Source organism: Hoplias malabaricus, chromosome 2 (genome assembly GCF_029633855.1).
Source record: "Hoplias malabaricus isolate fHopMal1 chromosome 2, fHopMal1.hap1, whole genome shotgun sequence".
Classification (NCBI taxonomy): domain Eukaryota; kingdom Metazoa; phylum Chordata; class Actinopteri; order Characiformes; family Erythrinidae; genus Hoplias; species Hoplias malabaricus.
Genome location: NC_089801.1, coordinates 22,423,411 through 22,445,899, shown reverse-complemented (window position 1 = coordinate 22,445,899; position 22,489 = coordinate 22,423,411). Strand labels below are relative to the sequence as shown.

At 41.1% G+C, this 22,489-nt stretch overlaps 1 protein-coding gene across 1 annotated transcript in view; it reads right to left on the bottom strand.

Annotated features, from left to right (window-relative positions):
* LOC136686757 (sodium/potassium/calcium exchanger 3) overlaps positions 1 to 22,489 on the bottom strand; it is a 53,785-nt gene that overhangs the window by 4,968 nt on the left and 26,328 nt on the right. The window contains exons 3-16 of the mRNA XM_066660713.1: positions 16,941 to 17,017; positions 16,558 to 16,632; positions 13,951 to 14,035; positions 12,432 to 12,535; positions 11,452 to 11,526; positions 10,724 to 10,749; positions 9,960 to 10,013; positions 8,462 to 8,604; positions 4,706 to 4,875; positions 3,450 to 3,657; positions 3,143 to 3,309; positions 2,183 to 2,297; positions 1,380 to 1,492; positions 1,059 to 1,124 (exon numbers count right to left, since the gene is read on the bottom strand). Of these exons, the coding sequence (XP_066516810.1) occupies positions 1,059 to 1,124; positions 1,380 to 1,492; positions 2,183 to 2,297; positions 3,143 to 3,309; positions 3,450 to 3,657; positions 4,706 to 4,875; positions 8,462 to 8,604; positions 9,960 to 10,013; positions 10,724 to 10,749; positions 11,452 to 11,526; positions 12,432 to 12,535; positions 13,951 to 14,035; positions 16,558 to 16,632; positions 16,941 to 17,017 (1,478 nt within the window). The remainder of the gene's footprint in view (positions 1 to 1,058; positions 1,125 to 1,379; positions 1,493 to 2,182; positions 2,298 to 3,142; positions 3,310 to 3,449; positions 3,658 to 4,705; positions 4,876 to 8,461; positions 8,605 to 9,959; positions 10,014 to 10,723; positions 10,750 to 11,451; positions 11,527 to 12,431; positions 12,536 to 13,950; positions 14,036 to 16,557; positions 16,633 to 16,940; positions 17,018 to 22,489) is intronic.

The window sequence follows — 22,489 nt, the reverse complement described above, 5'->3', positions numbered from 1 at the left end:
TGTCAGAGTCAAAGAATCAACTCTTTCATTGTCAACTCCCTATCAGTTTCAATGAGGAGACAATTAAGCAAAGCCAGAGCCCTCAGTGTAAATAAACACAGTACATAACATATATAACAAGAAGGATCAAATACACTGAAAAATATGGTTTATTTCGAGGATATAAAAGAAAGAGGCCCAGCTGACTAAGTTTCAGTCATTCTTTATCCAAAGTTTATCATATGTCTTTGTCTCTTTGACTTTCTGTTTATGTTTTTTAAACTGGAAACCAAACAAAGCCTAATTTCTCTGTTTGATTGTTTACATGAATACAGAAAATGGGACAGAAAGAGAATTTTGTTTAAAGTCGGCTAATACTGGCCGATTTAGCGTCCGATGCCTAGAGACTGACAGAGCATCAGAAACGCAGTCCCCAGTGTAATTGCAGTTAGACTAGAAAACACTTCAGCTTTTGCTGTAACGGATTTGGACGTGCAGACATGTCAACCAATAGAAACGAAGGTGGGTGGCTGAGGCAAATGAAAAATCTAAATATTGAGGATGGGCTAATCAGTGCAGTGAATTCTTTCCCAGTTCTGTATGAAGCCAGATTGACAGAGTATAAAGATACAGTTTGTTTTGTGTCAGTCTGGAACAGTGTGTCTTTGTGTTCTTCAAATGGTCCCAGTGTTTCCCACTGGATTTCAAACTGCACAAACTCCACCCCTGCTCCAGATGTGTACACGCTCTCTAGACGGACAGTATCTGTCTCCATATTCGCCCATGCTTTGTTTAATATATGCCACCCTTAGTCCTTCGATTTTAAAGCAGCACTTGATTTGAAGGTTGACCTGAGCAGTATTATCACAGCCTGACCGCTCTCGTGTCGTTGAGATCACTCGATGTAAAAACTGTAAACACTCCATGATAAGTGAGTCATCAGAAGAGTTTATCTCTAGAAATACGTCTCAAATGTAAAACATTCAGATCTTCATCACGTCAACGCTAATGGTATTGAATCCGATTAAAAACAGACCAAGATTTGCCAAGTGTTTTAGAGAGTGGCAAAAATGACTCACTGTGAGGAAGACAGATGCTAGTAGCAGGATAACTGAGTACACCAGGCCTTTATTGTTGATGAACACCTGACGACACATGGAAAGAATCAGTCAGAGCAGAAAAACAGTGAAGGCGGAACATAAACACAAAGCATGACATGACCATCTTCGCTCCTGAAATGCCATGTGCCTTAGACCAGGGCTTTTTCCACAGTGACAGTGCTTTATGTGCTGTGCCTATTCTTCATTAACCCTTTAAACTCTCTGCTTATTCTTCACTTCACATAGAAATGATTCAATGACTATGAGAGAGAGAGAGAGAGAGAGAGTGAGAGAGCTCACCGATGATCCATGGGACACCACCAGGGTTCGGAGTGCCCAGGGAAAGCCCAGGCCCAGGAGGATGTCAAAGATATTACTGCCTATCGAGTTAGACACTGCCATATCTCCCATACCTGACAACACACACACCAATACACACACAAATACAGAGGGAATACACTCCGTCACGTTCTATTTATCACTGAGAGCTACATCTTCCTTTGTTATCCAGCTCTAGATCTGAAGCTGTTTTGGGTCAATATTCAGATCAGATCTATTCTCAGTGCCTGTGTGATGTTACACTGATCTGACGGCTGGGATTAGACCAGCTGGGAATATGAGATTATTCCTTCTTTACAGCTGAAGAAAAAGATAAGGCCAAAACTTAATAATGATAATAAAAATCATTTGGGTAAATTTGAGCAGCACTGGTCAAATGACTTTTGTTGATTTTCTATTTAATTTACATCCTTTCTGTATATTTTAAAGCATTAAAACATCGTCTTCATCTTCGTAGCTAAGTTCTGGGGTCTTAATAAAACTCCTGTGACCTGCTTTGGTCAAACTACCACAAGGATCAAACACAAAAGCAGTGGTCTCCCCTTGTCTTATCAGCCCTGTTAAGATTGGGCAGTTTCAGCGCCTGTTCCTTTAAATGATAATGAGCAGTGGTTCACCCTGACCCTGAGGGCACAGCTTTGAGGAGTGAGGAGCAACTCCTAAAGACAGGGTCAGTGCTAAAGAGACCTATATCATTGTTTTTCTTTCTTATGGACATCAGAGTCTGATATCTGAGCTACTCCTAAAAAGTTAGGGCCTAGTACCTTGTCGAGCTACGATGAGACTGGCCATACAGTCTGGGACACTGGTGCCTGCTGCCAGGAACGTGATGCCCATTATGTAGTCAGGGATGTCCAGAGTGTAGCTGATTATAGTGACCTAAAGAGACAGAAAAATAGCAGTTACTGTGTCTAAACTGATCAGTAGACTTTATATGACCTTGTTTTCTGAAATGAGGGGTATCCATAGGGAGTTTAGTACCCTCCCCATAGAGCAAAGCTTCAATGTTGATACTGGAACATTTCTGTGAAGATCAGATTGAATATCACCAACTTAAAAACACACCTATTGCAGACAAACACAACAAACTATGCTTAATAGTGTTCCCCATCTCATTAGAAAAGTATGTTTTACAACAACGGTACACTCTAGAGCAGCTGCACATGAGTCTAAACTCACCACGGTACACTAGAAATATATAAAGACTCCCAGCACTGGGCCGTGAAGCTGTAGAACTGTGGTCTCTTGGGTGATCACCATTCAAGGACTCTGGGATTAGTTGGAGAGGTGTCCATGGTGCAGAAGTCATTATCCAACATCGGAAAAATTACTTCACTAAGGTTTATGTGGCTGAATGCAGTCAAATCCTCACCGTCATATTCCTATATGTAGTGTAAAGCTTTACCTAGTGTCAAAGCTGTTACTGCAGCAAAGAAGGAACAAACTCACCACTGATACGGGCCTCAGTTTCAGAAGAAACAAGTAATCAGTAATCAATTAGAGTACTCAACCACAAATTAATATTAATTAAATGCCCATAACTGCTGCCACAAACTTTCCTTTATTAACAACAACATTATTGGCCTGGGCTGGGTTTCCCCAAAAAGATGTGGCAGAGTGAGCATCACACTAAATACACTCTGTGTCCCTGTAAAGATGATCTAATCACTAAGATGTTATTTGGGAAAATGGGCTCTGAACTATAACAAGACTTTGTTTCTTACCATCCAGACCATCAGGTAGGAGAAGATGGCAATCCAGAGTGTGGAGGTGATGAAGGTGATCATGAACCAGCGATGCCAGCGAGGGAGGATACAGTTGGGCACTGTGTAGTACAGCAGCACACCCAGTGGCCACGACACCGCCCACTTCACACGGGCGCCACAACTAGCTGGAAACACACACGCAAATATCTACATTTGGAAAATGTCAATAAGCAGTTTTTATTTTATAAACAAACACAGAAAATGTGCAACAATGCAACTTTTACACAAATAGATTCCTAGTAACCAGCTGGAATACAGCACTAACCTGGCATATGTAGAGGTCTGAAGGTTTCATCTCCATCATCCTCTTCCTCAGGCTGTGGGTTGTCTGCTGCTTTCACTCCTCCATCTCTCTCAATCCTCTCTCCATCTTCCAGGGGTCTCTCCACACTCCCTCCGTTCTCGATCCCCCCTGAACCGAAGGACTTCACAGGGCTGCCCCCTACTCCTGACTCCCGGATCAGCCTCTGTCTCTGGAAAGTAAAGAGATGTGAAACCATTACTGACACTAAAGAAGTATCCTGTTAACCCCAGTCACTGTCATAAAACCCAGCGCCGGTGTTTACTGGGTGCTAGGTTGTGTAGGAATGTTGTGATGTGTGTTTTTTAAACCTATATCCTCCTAAATAAATCTTTTCAATTCCAGCCACTAGATATGCGTGTTATATGATGCTCATCTGGAAGGGTGAAGATTAATATGTAACACTTTACAATAAGGGTACATTAATTAACGAGAGCGTAATACGACCAATAATAAAAGAGCAACATCACTAAAAAAATAAGTAAAATCAGAATTAATCATTAAGTAATGATACAAACAAGAATTAATTTTTTTAGGATTTTATAAAGTATTAAAAAATTCTAGTTAATAGTTGTTTATAATCAATACTTAATTATTGTGATAAAACCCAATGGTGTTTTAAGGTTTATTACTGTCTTAAATATCACAAATTATGTCCTTTTTTTGTGTCACTGATTAATCCTTTCTCTTAAACACATGAAGCCAGCCACTGCTTCTTTTCCAACTGCTCCCAATTTTTTCCCCCCTTTAAGAATCAAATCTTGGACTCAACAGATGAGCTGTTTACAGTTGTCTTGTGGACTAGAAGTTTATTAATTAATTCTATAATTGATTCCAATTTGCTTACAGCCATAGGGTCCCACTGCCACTTTTTATGGCCTAGTTACATTCGTTAAAGCGAATCAAATCAAAGTTTATTCGTCACATACATAGTTATGTACAACTTGCTGTGAAATGCTTTGACGACTGCCCACACACATTAACAGAAATAAGAGTTAAGGAAATTGGAAATAGAAATAGAACAAATAAAATAAAATTAAATTATATTATTTCAGAATAATAAAACATTGAATCCCGATTGTGAACTCCTAATCAGCATAAACTCTTGATGGTGGTAAATCAGTATAAAGACTGCAAAGTCTCTTACTGGAGTTGTTGTGAGGTCACAAATTTACACCCTGCCCTATAGTGAACATACTCTGCGCTGTAGTGTGTCCCACCTCACTGATGAGGACGCGGCCCGCCATGCTGAGGCGAGTTCTGGGCGAGAAGTGAGGTGTGATCATGATGCGGAGTCCTGCCTCGGGGAAGGACAGTTGATGAGGCCTGAGAATCAGCAGCTCGTCCACCATCAACACCGGAGACTCCTGCTGACCGGCGCCTGGCTGACCTGAGAACAGTCCAGTACACTACATCACTCCAACTGAGTAAGGAAGACTGACTTTAGATCAGAAAAGAGGTGTGTTATTCACACAGGCCTCAGATCAGAAGAAAAAACTACCTGCTCATTTCTGAGAAATAGAAAACACACCTCTGTTTTTAGATTATCAATTTTTTTTTAACAATTAGGCTACACTTATTAAAGGGTTAGTTCAGGGTTTCAAGGGTTAAGACTTTAAAACTCCCAACAGAAAATTGTCCCTTTTTCCTCATGGTATGTAGGAAGATATTGCAAGATTGCCCTCTCATTTGTTCAGACTTCGGGAGCTGGACACAAGGCCTAACGTTACGTTAAACACCAAGACACAAAACACAATGAAATCAACCTCAAACAGCAAGATATTTCTACACACTTTTAATCATATACTCTGTGGTAATGACCGTTGCAACCAGAGGCGTGACTAGACACAGTTCACTGGGGCAAGGGCCTGATAAAATGTTGCTGTGCCCCATGAAACTCAAAATAGTAAAATACCTTTCCAAAAGGTTTTCAATAAAAACAAAAAATATTAATATTAATAAATAACAGACAAAACTGCAGTATATGTTTCCATTAATAATCTACCAAAAAATGGATAATACACCACCAAATAAATCAGACATTTCCTGCCCACAGAAAATAACTGTAAGGGTATGTAACACCACCCAACACCAACACGGGAGTATGTTCCCTTTAAAGACTGCCGTTTATGACAAGGTCAAAGTAAATTAGGAGCTTCGGAACGTTAGTAACACAATTCTCTCACATTTTCAGTGAATCTCGTGAATGTCAGAGGAAACATGGATGAGGTTTTGGCAAATGGTGCAGTTCCTGCTTTTATTTGTTCAAGAAAGTGCACATAATTGGAATGAATACAATTAATAAAAATAATACATTTGTTCATTTGTTCTTCATTTCTCATCCACGGCCGAGTAAAGTCCACTTTAGTGTTAAATCACATCGTCTATTTAGTGTTTAACAAGCTCTTTTACTAGAGGCACATTTGTGCCCTTGTGACTGATTGGCAAGCAGAGAGGCGCAGCTGTGCCCCTCTATATTTTGTTTGTGCCTCAGTACAACACGTAGTCTAGATATGCCCCTGGTTGCAAGCTTTCAAAACAAGATAAGAGTATTAGCCTGGAATGGTCAGAAATACTGCGGTTAGCTTACTGCTCACAAAGTATTAGAAACTCCATTGGGTGCCAGCAAAATACAGCATGTGTACTTTTCTGTTTCATATTCATGGCTCAACCAAAAGGCCTAGTCGTAATAATCCCGGTTTGTTCTGCCTGCTGAAATGCACAGCTTTGTTGTTGATATCGACCTTGGTAGAAAGGCGTTGAAGTTTATATCTGAAAAATTAAACACTGAGAAACGTCTCGCTGCCAAGACTACAAACCTCAAACAGACCGAGAACATCACAGATAACTACGTGAGTGTTACAGAAAACACCGGCCTAGCAGTGTGATGACAGCGCCAAACACACACACACACACAAACACAGAGACACAAAACATACGAACAGACTGACACAAGAATAAACACAGCGGCTCATACTAAATTAGGAAAAGCAAAGTTAGAAGGAGAGGAACAGCATGAAGCTCAGAGCCAGAACAGCAGAAAACTCCAGATAAATGATGTGAGGTAGCTTCTATCTACAGCTCCCTAATGGCAGTTCCACTAGGCCATGCATCAGCAAATGGAACTGGACAGAGAGATGACTCTGGATCTGTGACCAATTTGTAATAAATAAATAAGTAAATAAAAATAACAAATAATATTCATGAAGTGTTACGTGCAGAACTGTTCCAGTTAACTTGGCAATAGTTTCATTCGAGTGAGCCGATCAAATAGATTGTTTACCCTGTGTGACGGGTTCACTGGAAAGAGCAGGAGGGACGTGAGAGTGAGGACAGTGGGACTTGTTCCAAAGTAAGAAAAGTAAATGTTTAAAGATAGATGGATGGAGCAGGTGGTCCATTCTTCCTGCGTTTGGTTCTAAACCAGGGACTGAGAATGTGATGTTAATCAAAATAATCAACATGAAGCATCATTGTGAGAAGAAGCACGTACCTTGCTCTGAAAGAATTTTCGAAACTGAACCTCACTGTAACTGTGATTGAATCCCCCTGCACTAGTCATAATTTCCCTCTTTCTCTGCTTTTCTTTTTCCTCTGGCTGAAATCAGCTGATACAGGACTCCCAGCATGTGTATGTTCATGCTGTACAACCTGAAATAAATCAGGGTACATATCTGTTTGCTGCCACACCTCCGATCACTGTGTATTTAATTGTTAGATGCTCTGTGTTTTGTTGGAGGCCGTACTAGAGCTTATTCAAAGCAGAGTTTGGAGCGATAAGAGCTCATCGCTGATTTGTTTAATCAGAGTAATGATAAACACAATCGATATGTTAATTATATTAATTATTTATGATTTCTGTTCAAAATGAGCTTTGTTCAACTGCTTTCATTACATATCAAATACATTCACACCATCAGTGAAACATCACAGTATTCACAGGGAAAAGTGAATGAAACAGAATACAACTGTAGCCACTCCAGCCACTGCTGAAAGAGGTTAATCAAGTGACACGTCTTATAGCACAGTCACTAACAGAAAAGAATTTGAAAGGTCCATTAACCAAGTGTGGTTTCTGTAAAAATGTAATTTCGTCTTTTGACCTGTTATCAAAATGATGATAATTTATCAGTGTCATTACCCTCTCTGGAACTGAAATGTACTTTGTGTTCCAACATTTGCTACAGAGACATTCCTAATAATTACAATGTAGGTCTGTCGATTGACAAAAAGAAAAATTTGCTGTGATTAATCACAAATAATCACATTGTCACTTTTTAAGTCTGAAGCATTTAATAATGTATAAATTAGTTATGATGTTTAATTCATATTTCAGCATGAATAAAATGTAATCTACCTTCTGAACTCAACAGTGGCGATGCAGTGTTTACATTTTGAGATAAATACATCACTAACCTCTGTAAAAAACAAAGGGAATTATGGGCCAAAGTTGAGGCCAAATTTGGTAAAAAGATTAATAAAGAAGACTACTAGTAAAAAAAAAGTAACATTCAATTGCTGTGTTCTTTAATATTCAATAATGTACATAAAGTTTCATTTCCTGTGAATACAAATGTTCAAGTGGGTAAACACAGTTTGTTATAATCTCCAAAGAACAGGAAGCAATTCAATTAAATTCTCTGAATCTGTTGCACATCACCCTGAGTTCACCATAGAGAGGTGTGTAAACACCGGCACTTTTCTGGAGTTCTCTTGAGTTATGGACCTCCGTGAAACTTTTGGATGAACTGGAGTGGTGCTTTTGATCTTAATAAGAATTCCTTGGCTGAATGCCATCAAATTCTCACAGCAATGTCCCAACATCTAAAGCCTTCTTACAAATTTATGGAGTGATACTGCAGAAAAGAAACACAAACTATCTTAATAATATTAATAATAACATCAGTTTCAGAAGAAATGGATGAGCACCAGACTTTTGACCGTGTTTGACCTAAGAAAGTGGAAAATGACTGAACCTTTTCTCAACAGCACCATAGAGGTGTTGCAGTTTGCTCCCTCCTCAGCAACCTCCTCGTTTCTAGGGGCCTCCCCTCTGAGGCAGCAGCGGCCCGGACCCCCAACCAGTCTCTCCACAAAGCTGGCGATCTGACTGTTAAACCTGCACACAGGAGAGATCCCTGAACATGAGCAGAGTAGTGCCAGTCTCAACATCATGCTATACCAAGTGGTGAGGGTGTAGACTCTCACATGTTTCCTCAGAGACATTTGAAAGCACCCGTTGCTTCTGTTCAAACCGTTGCAAACTTAACATCATTAAACTTCAACACGGTTGCAGTTATATAAGCTAACAGACGATTGAATTAGGGAGCCACTTTACTCACCCAAATATAATAATCCCTGTAAACATTTATCCGTTGATTCAATGTTGAAATAACGTAATGACTGTCGTCTAATCAATGTTCTCTTAAGGTTGAAAATGAAAGTTGAAAAGACGTCCAAACACAGACATTGAAAAGATGACTATTAGACTTATTTTGGACGTCCATTGACATTATTAATTGGTCCCAACATAAATTTCTTGAATAAAACACATTTTGGACGTCCACTGACGTTATCGACTGGTCAGCACTTGATAACTAACTTATTAAGATGGATTTTGGATGTCCATTGATGTTTAAAATATGTCCTTGACGGACAGACTATTTTTAGACCTATTTTGAAAGTCCAGGGATGTTCCTTGTTTAGTGGGATGGCATATCAGTGTTAATTTAGGCAGCTGACGTAGTATTAATCTTGTATATTAGTATGTATATTGTATATTTGATACATTAAAATGTATATTAGTTTTAATCTAGATTTATTAAAAAACATATTTATCTCATTTTAGTCCATTAATAAATAAATAAATAAATAAATAAATGTATTTCATTTTACTATTTTATTTTTTATTTCTAACCTTCAGAAACAATAGTTTAAAAGTTATGTTACACTTCAAAGCATGTTAACCAAAATTATGGATGGAATAAGGCCACTTTGATATTCAAATACAATTAGCATTTATTTAACTTTTAATTTAATTCAGAGTGTTACAAAAGGCAGAAAATGAGTCGACTCCAAGAGATTCGTCTCTATGAATCTTTGGCCAGCAGTTGATATGAATGACTCCCAGACACTCTTTTAAAAATAGTATAGTGAAGAGGAGTTGTCATTGTTCTGACAAAGTAACCAGACAGAGCATGCTCCTGTTTGTATTTACTTGTGATTTTCTGTTTTTAAAAAACAAATAATGGGTCATTTATCGGTCTTCCACATTATTGGTTAGCTTTGATTCTTTGACAAAACTTGCAAAACATTTCTTCATGATTCTGGTTTTAAATGATTATTTTTATTTCGTTCTTGTTTAGTTTTTTTTGTGAAAATAGATCTTTAACAAAAATAATGAAATTAACACGCTAATTCATTAATGCTAACACATTATACTCTGTTATAGATCAGTGCAAGACGCTTACTCACTTCATGATGAGAATGTAAACTCCATACATGGAGATCAGGAGCATGGACTCCCACCTGGAGGAGCAACACAATGCAGTCAGACCCAGACAGCAGGACTCTTTGCAAATATATTTCAATAGAATGATAATTGAGAAGCTAAGCTAATACAGACTTTAGGTCATGTTTAATGCCAGAAGTACTAAGTAGAGGCAGAAAAAGACAGACATACACTCTCCAGCATTTATTCTTGTGGACTCCTCTAGCTGTAGTCAGGCAGTATGAATGTGTGTGTGTTTTAGGGGAGTGGCTTTGGAAGGAGGGCTGAAAGGAAGGGCTGGGATGCTTTAGGGGGTTTGGATGTTTTTGTGAGGTGACCTTGTGAGATTTGCATAGTGTTGCAAAGTGAGTCGACTCCATATTGACCTTGTAATCCAGAGAATTGTGGTGTCTTCTCTTCTCAAGACAAATATACAGTACGTACTACACAAATTGCAACTGGAGTTTTAATTCTGATAATTGTGGAATTTGCTAAGACTGTGTTTGTTTTCCATTTCTCTGAGCTCAGGAAACATTAGCTTCAGACAAACACTGTCAAAAAAATCCCAAAAGACCAAATAGGAAATGAATTGTTGGGCGACTGATAGTTCTTTCTTTAATGAGGCTTTGATTTTGAGTAACTGCGCTGCGAGGCTGTGCGTCTGAGCAAAGGTAATTAGACAATACCGGAGCGCATTTGATGCACTCAGTCGTGTCTGAATGTAATGAATGGCTGTAATTACACTTACCACACAACCCTCTCATCATAGATGACCTGCAAGAGCGGGAAACAAATGAATGAACAGAGCTAATAACGCTGACCTTGTGTGGCACCGAAAAGCTCTTCATATAAAAATGTGTTATTATTATTGAGTAGATAAGTCAGAGCTCGGCTAACAGCCCGTCTGCAAATCCTTTATTGCTCACATCAGTTTTTTTAATCGATGATTTAACCCAGGGCTTTAATTCTGAGAAATGATATAACAGCCCACTGTCACGCCTGCTGCTAGGCTTCATCCCAAAGACATCTCTCTCTATCTCTTTTTTTCTCTCTCTCTCTGTCAATCTCTTACTCTGTCTTCTCTGGCTTTCTCTCTCTTTTTCTCTCTCTCACTCTCTCCCTCTCCTTTTCTTCTTTTTGCATGTTTTTCTTCTTTAGTTTAGTATTTTTTCCACTCTCTCTTTGTACTTATCTATCTTGCATCATATCTCTCAGTGTTTCTCTCACACCTCTCCCCTTTCATTCTTTTATCTCTTTCTCTCTTCCCTACCCTTTCTCTCTGCATCTTTTGATCTCTCTTTCCTTTTATCTCTCACTCTCTCTGACTCTTCCTGCTTTTTCTCATGCTCCATCTTGCTTTCTCCTCCCTCTTTCCCTTTTGCTCTCTCTCTCTCTCTCTCTCTCTCTCTCTATTTTCCTTTTTTTCTCCTTTAACACTCTCTGTTTCTCGCTCCCCCCTCCCTCTCATATACTCACCAGTATTAAGGCCAGAACAGAGAGGATGTAATAGATCGAGTCTCTGAACAGAGACCACCAGGTAAGAGCCACAGTCTGTAAACCAAAGCCAGAGAATCCTACATTACCGACCGCGATCTAAAACAGACCAGCAGTGTGTCAACATAAATCATAGCTGTAACTTTGAGCTAAAAAAGCTAACCAGTGTTTACATCTCGGAAACATTACTGTCCCTGCAGGCCAGTTAGTAAACAATGCAGTTACAAACTTCATGTTTGGTCCTGAGTCTGAATTATCAAGTGAAATAGGACTGCGCGACAAGGGAAGACTCCTGCTCACTGTAATGACTTTACATGAAAGTGTACAGGTTCCTGGTGGATGTTTGGGTTACATTTGGTCAGTGATATTATGTAAGTTCATATGGCACTTACTTTTTGACTCATTACTGACCTCTTATTTCAGAGGATTTCATTGCTGTTGTGTCTGCGTTGGTTTCCTCCAGGTGACTGTCTGTGAGGAGTGTGGTGTGTTCTCCCTGTGTCTGCGTGGGTTTCCCCGGGTGACTGTCTGTGAGGAGTGTGGTGTGTTCTCCCGTATTATGACAACAAAATGTGGTTTGAAACGGCTGGTTTCAGATAAAAGGCTTCTCATCATGAATGTAGCCTCCAGACACGGGTAGTGGGGTAGTACTGATTCCACAACAAACAGCCAAGGCCAACAAGATCAACACATGGTTTATATATAGGAACAGAACTATTTGTTTTTGGAAAAAATCGAATGAATTGTAATAGGGTTTCCACTACATTTGCAGATGCAAGTGAATAAAATGGACTCGAAGCCTAATAAATGCAGTGTCTTACACAGCTGGACCCCTAATCTGGGTCTAGAATTTTGGTTCAAACCCAAATATAGTCCAACAGTTTTCTGACAGGGTCCAGAACAGACTCAAGCCCATACATGCACTATTAGGCCGACTGATACCTGAATATTCAGAGTGTTACCTGGCCTGCGAAGATGCCACACACTCCAATGATGACCAGGACGTTGAAGACAGCTGACCCCACGATGGTCCCCACACCTACGTCGCCTTTAGTGATAAACACACCTGTCAATCAAACAGATCACCTCAGTAAACACTCAGTAATCACACAAGAGCAGAGAGATTCGGGATTTCGGGTCAGAACGGGTCAGCAAAGGCCAACATCCAGGCTTTATATACACTCCCACTTTAGGCCGCTTTATTGGAAACACTTATCTTCAATTTCCAATCAAGGGCCAATTTATTATAAACAGAATGTGCATATTTTACTGGCCACTTTTTTTTAAAAAGACACCTACCTGGTCTGTTCATGTACAGCGCTGGGAGTCACTGCAGAGTTGAGAGTGTTTCTCTACCCAAAAGCACCCAGCTTGGAGCAAATCAGAAACTGACTGCTGATGAAAGTCTAGTAAATTATGCATCAACAGATGGGGCTACAGCCTCTAGGTGTCCACCAGTGGCCAATCAGTGCAAACATACAGTACTACTGTGCAAAAGACCATCTTACATTATATTTCCAGTCAAAACATCCATTAAGAACAAGTCAACCATTTTTCAGGGTCTAAATGAAGTACAGGAATCTGCAGGAAGAGTTTTCCATGCCTCCTTTTTCCTGTTCCCATTATAGCTGCTCCACGTCCTTTCAGACCCACAATGTTGTGTTGTCTTGTCACAGTGGAAGGATGGACAGAAACAATGGTGATTTTATTTCAGATCTGCAGCCAGGAGCTTGATTTTTCCCAAATGAAAGCTGAAAGTGTAGGTCTTCTACGTGCTAGTTGAGTGGATGTTATGGGTCCCAGATTCTCTTAACCTCTCCTGTTTTTTCCACACATTTTCTTTTGACATACTCTTTTATTTTCCAAGTGGATTATCCTATATCTAATCTCCTCAGCTTCATATTTCCCAACACACAAATAAACTAGGACCTAAAACACTACCTAGTGTTGCTTTAAGCATACATATTGTTAGAAATCATGGCGCCCAATCTCATAAAAATGCACGGTATATGTCCCAATCCCCACAAGTTAACATTGCCTGGATTCACATATACTACAGCTTAACTTAACTTTTTAGACACGATATATCTGCTAGCACCTGTTCTCAAGCTCAGAGATAAATCGGGGATCAATAAGGTGCTGTTTCACCAAATGTTCAATAATGAAAACGCTCAGGCGCTTGGAATTAGCAGGAAATACTGAACCAAATTTGACAGCAGACGTACAACTTCTGGCAGGCTGTGGTTTAATTACTTTAAGTGCACCCTTATGTGCCCCACACCCCACCCCACGTTTTTATTGTGGAAATGTTCTTGGGGCTAAGCTGACATCTAGCTTTTGTGCAGTAATTCAAAATATGCTGTGGCCTGGTTTCCTGGCAGTGCTAAGAACACTTTAACCATTTCTCACATAACAAGCTCTGTATTACAACACTGTGAGCAAGCACACATCCAATCAGAACAGGTAGATCCAGGAACTGACCAATCAAAGAAGTGAAGAGCTCAGGGGCGGAGCTTCCGGCGGCCATGAAGGTAGCTCCAGCCACATCCTCACTGAGGTGCAGGTTCTGAGATGGTGGGAGGAAAGAAAAAGGCCATTACGATGGTTCAAAGAACTCAAGAAAAATTACCCTACACATTCCGCCGCAGTAAAATCTAGGTCAGGTGATATAGGTTCAGTACCTCCCCATTCTGGAGCAGCGTCCGGACAGTATGGAATGAGGTACATATCTCATGGGATTATGCTTCCATTCAATCCCATTTCTTTGGTTAAGCTCCTTTTAGAGCAGTCACTCCCCACAAAGGCTGCATTATCCGACGGTTTAGAAAAGCACCAGTTTAAAAGTCTCAGGAAAGTGAGGTGGCCTAATCTGAAGGAAAACACACTGCCCAGATGTGCCTCGATAATCAGACCTTTACCTTTGCGTGTTTTGTTGGTGGGATCTTTGCAGAGGCTTCTTTGAGGATCTGCAGAAATTTAGCTTCATTAAATAATGATGTGTGAAGTGGGTTTTCATTTTCGAGATCCAATATCCATCTTCAATTGCACCTGTCAGTGAGTATCTCAGGATCACACACAGTGCCACCACGGTGGCAGCGAACACATGAGACCAACCCACCACTTCTCATGGTTAGGACACTCGCTTTTATATAGGCTGATACAATCCTGGACAGTCCTTCTTTGTCTCGAAGTAATCAATATTCATTATTTCCATAAACAATGAAAGGGTGATTTGTCATCCTTTACACTCAATACATGCTTCCAATGTGCATCCGTCCAGAGCCCAGAGAAGTCAGCAGCTTTGCTTTTACATTATTTACATTCAGTTCAAATTCCACTGTATGCTGCTCCAATTTCAGTAAATGGAGTGGAAAATGCAATCATCCAAACAGTTTTAATTTTGGCAACTGATTTACAATTAGCTTTAGTCTTAATCTTCTGACTAAATTGTGTATTAGTTTTTTCCTAGTCATGTATTTTTATAGGTTTTTCTATTTTATTTATTACTAACTTTCATAAACAGTAGATTAAAATTATGTTACATATTTTATTATTTATACATCCAGAATTATGGAAGAAATATGGTCACTTTCTAAAATTGCATGATTTTACACAGAATTGTGGTGTGTTGGTTATTAACAATTACAGATTCCTCCCAACTGTCATTTAGCTCACACAACCTTAGTTTATTGTGATTTTGACTCAGTGGTGCTCAGTTAGGGGCGGGTTTGTTTACAGTGGTGTCTTCTTGCTTTCCCAACCGTTACGCCTTTTACACAGGCCACGGTCTGCTCTGCCGTGGAGAGGTGTCTGGTAGTGAAAGGAAGTGGGGTATAGGAGAGAATCTTTGGCTTTAGCTCACTTCTGTGGATGGTACACATTTACAAACTATTTTTACTAACAAATGTGTTTACTCTGATGCAGCTAATATAAATGTACTTGACTAAATAGTGTTATCTTGCTTAGTAATACAGGGTGGGCCATTTATATGGATACACCTTAATAAAATGGGAATGGTTGGTGATATTAACTTCCTGTTTGTGACACATTAGTATATGGGAGGGGGGAAACTTTTCAAGATGGGTGGTGACCATGGTGGCCATTTTGAAGTCGGCCATTTTGGATCCAACTTTTCTGCAGCACCTGAAACTACGGTGCTAGCATTTCTCCTGTGGTGTTGCTATCAGTGTGGGAAGAGTGGGAGAAGAGGGTTGCATTGACAAATCCAACACAATGGGCAGCACTCTGAACACATTTTATAAGTGGTCAGAAACTTGTAAATAACTCATGAAAAATAAAGTTAAAACCAAGCACACCATTGTTTTTCTTGTGAAATTCCCAATAAGTTTGATGTGTCACATGACCCTCTTCCCATTGAAAAAACAAGAGTTGGATCCGAAATGGCCAACTTCAAAATGGCCACCATGGTCACCACCCATCTTGAAAAGTTTATACTAATATATACTAATGTGTCACAAACAGGAAGTTAATATCACCAACCATTCCCATTTTATTAAGGTGTATCCATATAAATGGCACACCCTGTAGTGTTAACCATATGTAAAATGTATACATAATAAAAGGGAGGTTGTTGTATTTTTTATTTTTGTACATATGGCCCTGAATCTGAGCGCTAGTGATGCTGATAAATAGATTTACAGCATCACTTGTTCACACTACATCTTTCCAGTGTAAATATGGAGTGGTGGGATATTAAGGCCACATTATCACATGTACACATACACACAAATAAAAGCATATATGAATAATAACTATATTACGTTCATGATCACAAACATCGAAATCACCATTTTTAAATTCCCAAAAACAGAACAAATTGTTGCACAAGCTTTTGCAGCGCTTTTTCCTGATGGAACTGAAAATGAATTCAGCAATAAATTCTTCCCCCTCGTCGTTTTCAAACTACTTGATTATTAGGTTATTTTTTGTTGAATAAAATGTAAATTGTCATATTTAATACATGATTACAAAAATACATTACACAAAAAATGCCAAAAAACTCTGAACACCTAATTTTACTAAATAAACTAGAGCAGAATAAAACTGGGCTGTTATCACTGATCTCACCTCGGAGATCTTCTCCAGGGAGGGGACAAAGTAGTCATCGCACACAATGGCGAGAGCGTAGAACATGTAGATGGCCTGGAGAGAATGGGGGTGAGAGAGAGAGAGAGAGAGAGAGAGAGATAAGAGAGAGAGATTGAGTGGTACTGGCACTTGACTGGGATTAAAGTAAGTGAGAGATGCCATAATAATAGACTGGCATGTCTTTTTTTTTTTTTTACTTAACATCAATCAAAAATCACAGGGACAGTGTCTAAATGGTGTCTGTTGGGATATGATAGCTGTCCATTACCCTGTCCACACTGAAAGGTCAAGCATATAATCCACAATGATGGAGGGTCTCTTTTTGACATGTGTGTGTGTGTGTGTGTGTGTGCTTGACTCACACACAGCACATGAAGCAGCACGGCTCCTCTCTTCCTCTGTTCCTTGGTGAAGATGTCTTCGGGGAACTCATGGATGGCTGAGAAAGAGAGAGACAGAGAATGACAGCCAATTACCCTTAAACACAACGTAATCCTCGCACACTTAGCACAGCGCCACGCTCCACTGATCACCCCGAGGTGTGTGAACAGGATTACCCTCAGCCCAACACTACAGAAGCTGCCCCCAGGCCTGGGAATATGAGGACGTATCTCTAAGCATGATATTTCATCATCTGCATTAATTATGTCGAAGTGTATCACTCAACATTTCTCCTATCATTAAACTGACCATAACTGGAGCACTTTGTTGTTCTACAATACTCTAGTCCATCTGTTGTGCTGCATACTTTGTAACTCCCCTTTTCTCTTTTTCGTCAACGGGAAGGACCCCCAGAGGACCACCACTGAGCCAATATGATTTGGGTGGTGGATAATTTTCAGTGCTACAATGACACTCTGTTGTTGTGTATTGTTCTGGTGTGATTGGATCAGACACAGCAGTGCTGCTGGAGTTTTTAAACCCTGTGTGCACTCAATGTCCCCTCAGTTAGACACATCTACGTCATTGGACCACCTTGTAGATGTAAAGTCAGAGACAGTAGCTCATCTTCACAGCGTGTGTTATTCGTAGTCTAGTCCTACAACAGTGGACACAGAACTCTGTTGGCTGGATATTTCTGGTCGGTGGACTGTTCTCAGTCCAGCAGTGACACTGAGGGGTTTGAAAACTCAAGCAGCACCGCTGTGTCTGATCCACTCGCACCAGCACAACACACACTAACACACAACCAGCACATCAGTGTCGCTGCAGCGCTGATAATGATCCACCGCCCAAATCATACCTGCTCTGTGGGGGTCCTGTGAGGGTCCTGCGCTTTGAAGAACAGGGTCAGAGGATGAGTAACAAAGCATGTGGTGAAACAGGTGAACTAAACTGTAATTGTGGAACAACAAAGTGCTCTTGTGAGGAGAGTGGATCTCAGAGAGAGGACATTGAGTACAGAAAAAAAAGAGCTGATGCTTAATGTTTTGGCTGATGGGTGTATACATGTGTGTATAAAGTGGCAATAATGAAGAGTTTGCTCTGAGTCAGAGTCGGGGCTAATTTTGCTGATTTGCTGTGTTGTGGGACGTGAGGAAGAATAGTCAGAGAGGCCGTTGTGTGCGAAGGTTTTGGCACCCCTGGAGAAATTACGTTGATGAGAATTGTGCCAAACAAAATGCCATATTTAAGTCAATGAAGCGAGCATTTGACCAGGGGAGAAACTCCTGCATGCACGCACACACACACACACACACACACACACACACACACACACACACACACACACACACACACAGAAACACACACACTCAGACGCCTGTAGTTACGGAGCAGCCATGGATCCTGAGCATTCTTCACAGTGGCGTCATTAAATCACGCTGTGACTGATGCAGTTAATGGAATGAGATCAGTTTAATTAATGGAATCGGATTCAAAGCCTGGGCTCTGTGGCGTAATGTGAAATCAAATTATCTTAAGTCCTGCGTCTCACTCGGGTAGAAGTGTATCTCTCTCTCTCTCTCTCTTCTCTCTCTCTCTCTCTCTCTCTCTCTCTCTCTCTCTCTCTCTCTCTCTCTCTATATATATATATATATATATATATATATATATATATATATATCTTTTCACTTTCACAAAGTCGCATGCTCTTTGCTCTCTTTTTTCCCCTTCTAATATGTGTGTCGTATTGTGTGTGTGTGTGTGTGTGTTTTTCTTTTTGAGGGTACATGATTTCCTCAGTGTGTGTGTGTTAATTAGATTCCAGTACAGAAAATTACCTCTTGAATGTCAATACCACACCTGATATTCTTTCTCTGTGTGTGTGTGTGTGTGTGTGTGCGTGCAAGACAGCGTGAGTGCATGCTTTTCTTAGAGTATGCGTGCATGTGTGTATGTGTGTGTCTCCAGTGTAAAGCCCAGCAGGAGCCTGAGGAAGCCAGTGTGTGCAGGTTAGAGCAGCAGTCAGGCAGAAGGGAAAAATGAACTTTAACGACTGGAGAGAGCCCGGGCTATTTTTAGCAACAGCGCATCACCACGCCACCGGAGGCTCTCTCTGTCTCTCTCTCTCTTTCTCTCTGTCTCACACACACACACACACACGCGCGCACATACACATACACGCAAACACAAACACACACAAATGAGGCTGCATCATCATGCCACTGCCACCTCCCTGACTTACAGTCAAGAACCCCACCTCAGGAGTGTGTGTGTCTGTGTGAGGATATCAGCCTGAGACATTTTACTGGACAGATGCTCTATAGTAGCCGTGTATGTCCACAGTCAGCACAGAGTATTACACTCTAGTGGTTATGGTGGTCTTCATCTGTCCTGAGATACGGTCTTATATCTTACGTAAGCCTTTATGTTTACATTCATGGCATATGCTGGATGCTCTTATCCACCACAGTGACTTACAGAGCAAAGCAAAAACCTTATTGGAGTAGTATGGTGCCTGAGTGTGGACTTGAACCTGATGCATTTATCTTTCCATTGTACAACACCAATCACGGCCTGGAACATCAGCAGGGCTTTGAACTCAAACTGGAATCATTTCACATTCATTGATTCATTATCTGTAACCCTTATCCAGTTCAGGGTCGCGGTGGGTCCAGAGCCTACCTGGAATCCTGGAATCATTGGGCACAAGGCGGGAATACACCCTGGAGGGGGTGCCAGTCCTTCATAGGGCAACACACACTCACTCAAACACTCACACTTATGAACACTTTTGAGTCACCAATCTACCTACCAACGTGTGTTTTTGGACCGTGGGAGAAAACCAGAGCACCCAGAGAAAACCCACGCAGACACAGGGAGAACACACCACACTCCTCACAGACAGTCACCCGGAGGAAACCCATGCAGACAAAGGGAGAACACACCACACTCCTCACAGACAGTCACCCAGAGGAAAGCCATGCAGACACAGGGAAAACACACCACACTCCTCACAGACAGTCACCCGGAGGAAACCCATGCAGACACAGGGAGAACACACCACACTCCTCACAGACAGTCACCTGGAGGAAACCCACGCAGACACAGGGAGAACACACCACACTCCTCACAGACAGTCACCCGGAGAAAACCCACGCAGACACAGGGAGAACACACCACACTCCTCACAGACAGTCACCCGGAGGAAACCCATGCAGACACAGGGAGAACACACCACACTCCTCACAGACAGTCACCCGGAGAAAACCCACGCAGACACAGGGAGAACACACCACACTCCTCACAGACAGTCACCCGGAAGAAACCCACGCAGACACAGGGAGAACACACCACACTCCTCACAGACAGTCACCCGGAGGAAACCCACACAGACACAGGGAGAACACACCACACACCTCACAGACAGTCACCCGGAGGAAACCCACGCAGACACAGAGAGAACACAACACACTCCTCACAGACAGTCACCCGAAGCGGGACTTGAACCCACAACCTCCAGGTCCCACCCTTCATTTCATATTCACAGTAATATATTTATTTTTGTGTTATCAGTATTAATGCAGTAACACATGTGGGAATTTAACACATTCTGTTTTGACCAAAATTGGCCACAACTTCCTCGCATAATTTACTTTTTTTCACAGTCTAGTGATATATTAGCAGTTTTATTTAGCGATGTAAACACAGCATCTCTTCTGGTGTGTTCAGAAGGTAAAATATATTTTATCTTTGCTAAAACCTGTATTGCATATCATAATTATCTCCCACTCTAACACTTTTCCCAATCTCTCTCTCTTACACTTTCACACACACACACACACACACACACACACACACACACACACACACACACGCAAACAGAGCTATAGCATTTAGCATGCTGGATGCTAAAACCCTCCCTGAAACTTTAACTGGGCAAGTTAAGAGATTCTAATCCAAAAATCATCAAAACTACACTGAGATATTATAATAAGTCGTTTCCTCTTGCCATGCATATCAAATTTAAATTTAAATGCATACTTAAAATAATTTTCTTTTCTTTAATGTATAGATGTATCCTATTTTCAGATCTGGCTAGAACCAAGGTGGTCGTGGGGGAGTCATGGGGAAGGCAAAAGGAAAGGGGCCAGCTCTTGATGATATAGTCACATGTGTACAGGCCGATCTACACTGACCAGGCCTTAAACTAGCTTCAGTGTGAGATTCCACTTGTCTTTCCATCTCTCTGTTTCTCTTTCTCCTCCTCCTCCTTACACCCTTCCTTTTACTCTCTCTTTTTATTCCTACATTATCTCTCTCTGACTCTTTCTCCCTCTCAACACTCACTCCATCTCACACTTCACACTCTTCTCCCCCTTTTACTTTCTCTCTGTCTCTTCTTCATCTTCCGCATTCTCTTTTATTCTCTATATTAATTTTTTCTTTGCCATCTCTGTCTAATTTGTCATTAGTTTCTCTCTCTCTCTCTCTCTCTCTATCTATCTATCTATCTATCTATCTCTCACTCACTCACTCTCTCTCTCTCTCGTCCGGGTTTGGGTGAAGAAACCCCGGGCACAGATGAAGGTTTTGACGAGTGGCTTCAGTGCAGGCAGTTGCCATGGAGACCCTCTCCCTGGGGGCAGCGGTTTGTTGATGGGCTGCGGTGGGGAACCAATGGCGGCCAAGTGGAAGAGTGAGAAACTGCGTGGAAAGACATGTTTTTCCCATGGACTTCATTTATTACATGAAGAGAAATGGGACAAGAGAGAGAGAGAGAGAGAGAGAGAGAGAGAGAGAGAGAGAGAGAGAGAGAGAGAGAGAGAGAAAAACAAAGTGAAAGAGAAAAACGGGAGAGAGGGAGGGAGATACAGAGAGGGAGTAAGAGAGAGAAAGAGAGAGAGGTATACAAAATGTGTGTGAGAGAGAGAGAGAGAGAGAGAGAGAGAGAGAGAGAGAGAGCGAAAGAGAGAGAGAGAGAGACAGAGAGAGATGACAGGCGGTTCAAAAGCAAAATGCCTAAAAATATTTATTTTTCCTCACCAGTTCTCAGGAGAGAATCAGAGAACGATTGTGTGTACAACCACATGGTTGAGATGGGCAGGACTAACACGCACACACACACTCACAAACAGACATAGAGGGAGAGGGCGGGAGAGAGAGAGGAAAAAAGGAGAGTTTATGGTTTGATAAGGTCGAGAGAAAGGCCCATTGAAACTATATCTGTCCAAACATTTCTGGACACTTTTCATAAAGAATAAACTTGGTGCACACACTGCATTCAGAAAAAGGTGCAGTCCACAGCTGCCACACTTGAGCCTAAGGTCGCCATGCTCAAGTGACGCCAGAGGGGTATCAACCCACCCAGCACTGGGCTGTGCAGCTGTGTTCTCTGGAGTGCCAGGACTAATCATCCAACATCAGTCTGCCCTCACTAACAGTGTTCTGGCTGAACACCTTCAAATGGTGTTCACATTTGGTCCAACATCACAGCAATGGTCCAACAACTAGACCAAAGCCTTCCAAG